At 63.5% G+C, this 7,226-nt stretch overlaps 1 protein-coding gene across 1 annotated transcript in view; it reads right to left on the minus strand.

The window, feature by feature from the left end:
- The window catches only part of EVA1C (eva-1 homolog C (C. elegans)), a gene marked incomplete at its 5' end in the record, with an annotated part of 16,393 nt that overhangs the window by 2,588 nt on the left and 6,579 nt on the right, over positions 1–7,226 (minus strand). Inside the window, 3 exons of the mRNA XM_015560266.1 lie at positions 327–332; positions 1,160–1,252; positions 4,151–4,321. Of these exons, the coding sequence (XP_015415752.1) occupies positions 327–332; positions 1,160–1,252; positions 4,151–4,321 (270 nt within the window). The remainder of the gene's footprint in view (positions 1–326; positions 333–1,159; positions 1,253–4,150; positions 4,322–7,226) is intronic.

Here is a 7,226-nt window from a genome sequence, read left to right on the forward strand (position 1 = left end):
CGTGGCCCCGCAGACGTGAGACACGAAGGGCCTGGGAACACTAAGCCGTGTTGGCTCGACCCCGGCCGCTCACCCGCCCAGGCCGAGGGAGCGAATCTGTTTTCCTGTCCCCGCGGCAACGCGCGTGTCCCGTCTAGTAACGTCCGACTCTGTGCGCACCGGGAAGCCAGCCCCAGTGAGACGGGCGGCCGTGTTGGGTCACGTTTCTCGGAAACGACAGTCGGATCCTGGCTACACGTTGGCGCCGGCTCGGGGCTCCTGAGGGGGCATCCACGGAGCTCTGGCATGTCAGATGGGGCCCGAGCCTCAGAGGAAGGAGGGCGCGGGGTCGGAGGCTGCTGGGGGGCGGGTGGTCACGGGACTAGAGAGAGCAGTGGGCGGGGCAGCCCGGGGGCTGGGGAACCGGGCCATAATGATCCGAAACGTGAGCTGAGAGAGGGTTCCTGTTGCTCGGTGCTGCCCTGTCATGTGCACATCCAGCGTGTTTTCACATGTAGGGGGCCAAGACCTCACCCAGGTTACAGACGTAACACACAACGTTCCTCACCCCCTGGCCAGCGTGGCTCCGTGGTTGAGCATTGAACTATGAGCCAGGAGGTCACGGTAGATTCCGGGTCAGGGCACAGGCCCGGGTTGCGGGCTCGATCCCCAGTGTGGGGCGTGCAGGAGGCAGCCGGTGCAAGATTCTCTCTCATCATGGACGTTTCTATCTCTTTCTCCCTCTCCCTTCCTCTCTGACATCATTAAAAATATGAAAAAAAAACCACCTATCCCCGCCCAGAGCTCCACAGCTTCCACAGGGCAGTTTCTACAGGGAGGGCAGAGCTCCATCCTGGGTCTGATGAGACCGGAGGCTCGGCCCACGGTGAGCCAAAGCCCTGGGGGCCTCCAGGAGGCGGCGGGCGCCCAGGTGCAGCGCGATCAGAGCCATCAGCTCGTCAGCAGCCCGGCAGGATCCCGCGTGTGTCCTGTGCAGGTGTCTGTTTCGATTTGATTTTTCTTTCAGGACAGAGAGTGGAGTCGGGGAGGACTTATTCTGGGATTAACTTAAAAAGCGAAATGAGTGCTGGCCCCCATGGGTCGCCTTCGCACAGCCCGCGACACCCCTTCCCTTCGCCCGTGGCCGGGCCCCTGCCGAGAGGCCCCAGCGAGCCCTGCCCGTTACCGTGGCCGCCGTCCTCGTCCTCCTGCCTCAGGGAAGGGTCCTGGTCAGCGAGGGCGGGGTCCACCGCTGTGAGAATGCTCCTGGGCACTGAGAGCCAGAAAGAGAGACGAGATTAAACACTCAGTTCCCGCCGGGGTGTGGGTCACAGGGCGTCAGGGGCACTCACGCCGGTGACCGCCCGACCCCAGAACGGCCGTCCTGGGCAGACTGTGCAGCGTTCACCACGACAGCCGGAGAGGAAGTCCACAGAGCCTGGTGCCTCTCTCACTGCAGGACAACCCGACACCACGGGGACGGACCTCAGAACGTGACAGGCGGACACCACGGATCCCACGGATCCCGTCACACGGAGCTGCCAGAAACGGCCACGCCACGGGGACAGCCCACGGGAGAGGCTGGTGCCCCGACCAGAGCCAGCACGGCGGCCGCTGGGGGAACCCGCTGCCTTAAGGGTTATGACTTCGGCCGCCCCCAGGCCGGCCCCCTGGTGTCCGCGGGTAAAACCAGACCCAGTGGGTCTCAGGGGTCTGGAGGGCACTGGACCTTGGATTTCTCCCTGAAGGAAGCTGTGTGTGGAGCTGGGTCGGCAGAGCCGTTAGGAAAGGAGCCTGGCCTGCCGGGGGCTCGGTGGTTGGAGCGTCGTTGGTGCACCAGGTCGCGGTCCGGGTCCTGGTCAGGACTCACACCAGGCTTCGGGCTCCACCCCTGGTCGGGGGTGCGGGGGGCAACTGATGGATATTTCTTCTTCTTCCTCTTCCTCCCCCCTCCCCCTCCTCCTCCTCCCCACTCCTCTTCCTCTTCTTCTTCCTCTTAAATCAATAAACATATTCCCAGGTGAGGATTAAAAAAAAAACAGTAAAGAAAAAAGAGAGAAGCGTCCGCAGGGTGAACTCGGGCCTAAGAATTCTGCGCGTAAAGACTCTACTCTGTCACCTGCTCCTCCCCCTCAGCGATTGCGAGGGCACCTGCAAACCCTGGCACCGCATTCCCTGCTGCCCACATCCCGGCCCCTCCGCCTGCCCGGCTGGGTCCTCGAGAGCTGCCCAGGCTGGGGCCCCATGAGTTCTGGGCTCCCAGGATGTGTGTGTGTGTGGGGGGGGGGCGCTGGCCATGCCCCCTGAGCTGGTGACTCCCGGGACCGCGGCTACAGGTCTGGTGAGAAGCCTTGAGGGGAGCTGGCCCAGGGCTCCGGCCTCCAGGCCTCGGCCGAGGAAAGCCTACGTGAGGGGCAGCAGAAGGCCAGCCACGCGCACTCCCCGAGGCTCACAGTGACGCTGAAACTGCCCAGCCTGGGACGGAGCAGCAGGTGGAAGGAAGGCTTCCAACAGGGAGGCTCTTCTTTTTAAAATGCAAATGGCGTGTCCCCTGAGGAAGTCCTTCCGTGGCCATGGCCGTGCCCTGCAGAGCCAGGCTCAACCCCACCCAGCCCCCACCAGCTCTCACCTCCCAGCCCTGCGTGTGCCGTGTGCCCTCCTCCTGCATCACTGCGCATCTCCCTTGCCTCAGACGCCACCTCCCCCGGGAAGCCCTCCAGGCCCTGAGTCCCCAGAACCCGGATCCCCTGCATCTGTTCTGTAGGCTGTGAGAACCACGGAAACCTCCCCACCTCCCACCCCAGCCCCTTTCGGCTTCAACCAGCTCCAACTGCTCACTAAGGGATTCGCCTGGACATTCTTCACTGACAGCCTCTGGGCTCCTCGCACCAACGTCCCCATCGGTGGGGAGGCCCCTTTAGACGAGGAAGGCATGTGCAGCCGCTGCGACCAGTTAGCGGTTTGGGCCCCAGGGAAGGGCCACGGGGGCTTGCTGACAGCACCAGGCCACCTGGGCTTTTAAAAAATATGTTTATATTTAATATTTTAGGGAGAGAGACAGAAACATCGACGAGGAGAGAGAACCATGGATCGGCTGCCTCCTGCGCGCCCCCCACACTGGGGATGGTGCCTGCAACCTGGGCCTGTGCCCTGACCGGGAATTGAACCGTGACCTCCTGGTTCCTAAGTTGGTGTTCAACCACTGAGCACCCTCCTGGGCTGGGCTCACCCTTTGCTTTTTAAAAATATATATATTTTATTTATTTTGGACCCTTCAGTCCGCAGGCCGACGCTCTATCCACTGAGCCCCACCGGCCAGGGCTCACCCTTTGCCTTTATGCTCCTTAGAAACAACAGTCCACGCGGCCGGCTCCAGGACCAGAACCCGCCTTTCCCCCGAGAAGACCGGCTGCTGCTTTCCTTTTAAGTCGTTTTGCAAAACCGCAGTCCTGCGAGCCGGGCCCTGCACGTGGTTCCTTGGACACCAGGACAACCGAGTCCTGTCGTATTTCACTGCTCGGGGCCGGCTTTGCCTTTATGCTCCTTAGAAACAACAGTCCACGCGGCCGGCTCCAGGACCAGAACCCGCCTTTCCCCCGAGAAGACCGGCTGCTGCTTTCCTTTTAAGTCGTTTTGCAAAACCGCAGTCCTGCGAGCCGGGCCCTGCACGTGGTTCCTTGGACACCAGGACAACCGAGTCCTGTCGTATTTCACTGCTCGGGGCCGGCACGGGGCCTGCTGACTCAGGCCGGGGGCTGTGGCTGGAACGGCGGCTGCAGCCCCGGGAACTCGTCATTTGGGGCCTGAAAGCACAGCCGGAGGGACAGCGATGCTCCCGTGGCCTCGCACGCCCCCCCCCCCCAAACGTCGGCGCCTCCTACGAGCCCAGATGGAGATCGCTGCTCTCGGTGACATCAGCTTCGCCCTGTTCGCTCCCTCCCCGCCCTCCCCCTGGGCTGCCGATCCGATTGCTAAAGAGCTTTAAGGCGGCTTTGGACCAAACTCGGCTGCTCATCTGGTGAGCGCGACATCGACAGCAATAAAGTCCGGGAAGGGACCCTGGGCCCTCTGGGGGTCGACAGTGTCAGGAGCAGAGCCGCTGGGCTGGTTGGCGGCAGCTGCATGGCCACCTCCTCCGGGCAGGCCGCCCGGGCTGAGGGGGTGATCTTACCGCAGGCGTAGGCGACGGTGAGGTACTTCCTGGCTCCGGGCAGACAGGGGCTCCCGAAGTCGTGGTCGTCGACGAGGACCCGGCATCTCTGCCGCCCGTAGCACCTCCGGGCCAGCACGTGGGACGCCGAGTAGGACAAGCAGTCTGCAGGGGAACGGCAGCGAGAGCGTTAGGTCACGTCCGGCACACGGCGCCACGGCCCCTGCTGTGTCCGGGGAACAAGAACACCGGCCGGGCTGTCTCATGTGGACAGTGGCTCTGATGACTCCTGGCTCAGGAAGGCACCCAGAGGGCCACGGACCACGGAGGAGCCGGCCCCCAGTGCGGGCCACGTACCACGGCGTGCCCCAGAGAGAGAGAGAAACATCGATGATGAGAGAGAATCATGGACCAGCCGCCTCCTGCACGCCCCCCACTGGGGATCAAGCCCACAACCCGGCCTGTGCCCCGACCGGGAATCGAACCCTGACCTCCTGGGTCCTAGGTCAACGCTCACCAAGCCACACGGGCGGGCCCACTGTAAAACGCTGTCTCCCACAAACAGTCCCTCAGTGTGGCCCAGGGTGTGTCAGCCCGATGGCCTGGGGCCGGCTCCTCCGTACGTGGCCCTCTGGGGCCTGGAGACCCTCTGGGGCCTGGAGACCCTCGGGGGCCCTCACTCTCACCAGGATGAGCCACTCGCTCCCACGGTGACCAGGGCGCAATACTGCCCGGCCGGCGTGGCTCAGTGATCAGTGACTCTCTCCCATCTCTGATGTTCCTGTCTCTCTCTCCTTCTCCCTTCCTCTCTGAAATCAATAAGGATGTATTTTAGAATATTTTTTAAAAAATAAAGCGGTCTTTCCCTCCCAGCCTGGTTCTGTGCCCTCTCTTCCTGGCCACTGACCTTCCCTGCCCCCACCCCCCCACATGTGATGGCGAGGTGGCCCTCCCCCCTGCACGTGAACACGAGGTGCCCTCCCCCCTGCACGTGAACACGAGGCGCCCCTCCCCCCTGCACGTGAACACGAGGTGCCCTCCCCCCTGCACGTGAACACGAGGCGCCCCTCCCCCCTGCACGTGAACACGAGGTGCCCTCCCCCCTGCACGTGAACACGAGGCGCCCCTCCCCCCTGCACGTGAACACGAGGTGCCCTCCCCCCTGCACGTGAACACGAGGCGCCCCTCCCCCCTGCACGTGAACACGAGGTGCCCTCCCCCCTGCACGTGAACACGAGGCGCCCCTCCCCCCTGCACGTGAACACGAGGTGCCCTCCCCCCTGCACGTGAACACGAGGCGCCCCTCCCCCCTGCACGTGAACACGAGGTGCCCTCCCCCCTGCACGTGAACACGAGGCGCCCCTCCCCCCTGCACGTGAACACGAGGTGCCCTCCCCCCTGCACGTGAACACGAGGCGCCCCTCCCCCCTGCACGTGAACACGAGGTGCCCTCCCCCCTGCACGTGAACACGAGGCGCCCCTCCCCCCTGCACGTGAACACGAGGTGCCCTCCCCCCTGCACGTGAACACGAGGCGCCCCTCCCCCCTGCACGTGAACACGAGGTGCCCTCCCCCCTGCACGTGAACACGAGGCGCCCCTCCCCCCTGCACGTGAACACGAGGTGCCCTCCCCCCTGCACGTGAACACGAGGCGCCCCTCCCCCCTGCACGTGAACACGAGGTGCCCTCCCCCCTGCACGTGAACACGAGGCGCCCCTCCCCCCTGCACGTGAACACGAGGTGCCCTCCCCCCTGCACGTGAACACGAGGCGCCCCTCCCCCCTGCACGTGAACACGAGGTGCCCTCCCCCCTGCACGTGAACACGAGGCGCCCCTCCCCCCTGCACGTGAACACGAGGTGCCCCTCCCCCCTGCATGTGAACACGAGGTGCCCTCCGTTTTGGTCTCCTGGCTGCTGCCTGACGCTGGCTCTGAGCGAGCGCCTTCGGAGCCTGCGTTTCCCTAGGTGACGGCGGCTGCTCTCCAGGCTGTGTTGGCAGCGGGAGCCCTGGCGCCTGGATCTTCGCCTGAGAAGCCGGGCCTGCCCGCACTCGGCCCTGGGATGCCCTTCGCTCCCCCTCTGAGGCCAGGGGCGGGTCTCCTTCTCTTATTAAGGAAACAGCCGAGTCCCAGGCATCCACCCAGGAGATGTAACTGCAGCCGGACGGAGTGTCCCAGGGGACGCCCAGCCAGGGACCTGCCTGGAGCCCTGGAGTTTTAAAGTGGGCCCGGCCGGGTGGCTCAGCGGTTGATGTCGACCTGTGAACCAGGAGGTCAGGGTTCAATTTCCGGTCGGGGCACAGGCCCAGGTAGTGGACTGGATCCCCGGCAGGGGACGTGCGGGAGGCAGCCGACCAATGATCCTCTCATGGCTAATGTTTCTATCTCCCTCTCCCTTCCTCTCTGAAATCAATAAAAATATATTTAAAAATAAAAAAGAAATCTTGCGCTGGCCAGTTCTCAGCGGTTAGAGCGTCGGCCTCTGCCGGGAAGGGTCACGGGTTTGACTCCCGGTCGGGGCACATGCCTAGGTCTGGGGTGTCATCCCCAGTGGGGGGCACGGGGGAGGCAGCCAATGGATGTGCCTCTGGCCTCCATGTTCCTCTCTTTCTCCCTCTCTCTCTCTCTCTCTTCCCTCCCTCCCTTCCATTCTCTCTCAGAATCAGTGGGAAATGCCCGCAGGTGAGGATTAACAAAACGAAAGGGAACAGAAAGCTCTTCCTCCACGGGGAGAAAAAACTGCGCTGCTTCCCCACCACCAGGCCCCACTGAGCCCCTGTGGCCGCTCAGCAGGAGGGGAAGCACCCGTGACCTTCCCGAGGCCTCCTGACCTTTCTGGGCCGGGAGAGGCCCCGCCCCCTCCTCCACGGGGGGCTGCGTCCTGTGGGAGCGGGGAGCGGAACACACACACGCACACGCGCACACACAGACACACACAGACACGTGAACACGCACGCACACAGACACGCACATACATGCATGTACAGGCATGCACACGCGTGCACACACAGAGAGACACATACACACACATACACACACGCACACATGCACACGCACACACAATGCAATACACACACAGATTGGATTAAAGAAGATA

The sequence above is a fragment of the Myotis davidii genome, unplaced genomic scaffold (genome assembly GCF_000327345.1).
Source record: "Myotis davidii unplaced genomic scaffold, ASM32734v1 scaffold170, whole genome shotgun sequence".
Taxonomy (NCBI): domain Eukaryota; kingdom Metazoa; phylum Chordata; class Mammalia; order Chiroptera; family Vespertilionidae; genus Myotis; species Myotis davidii.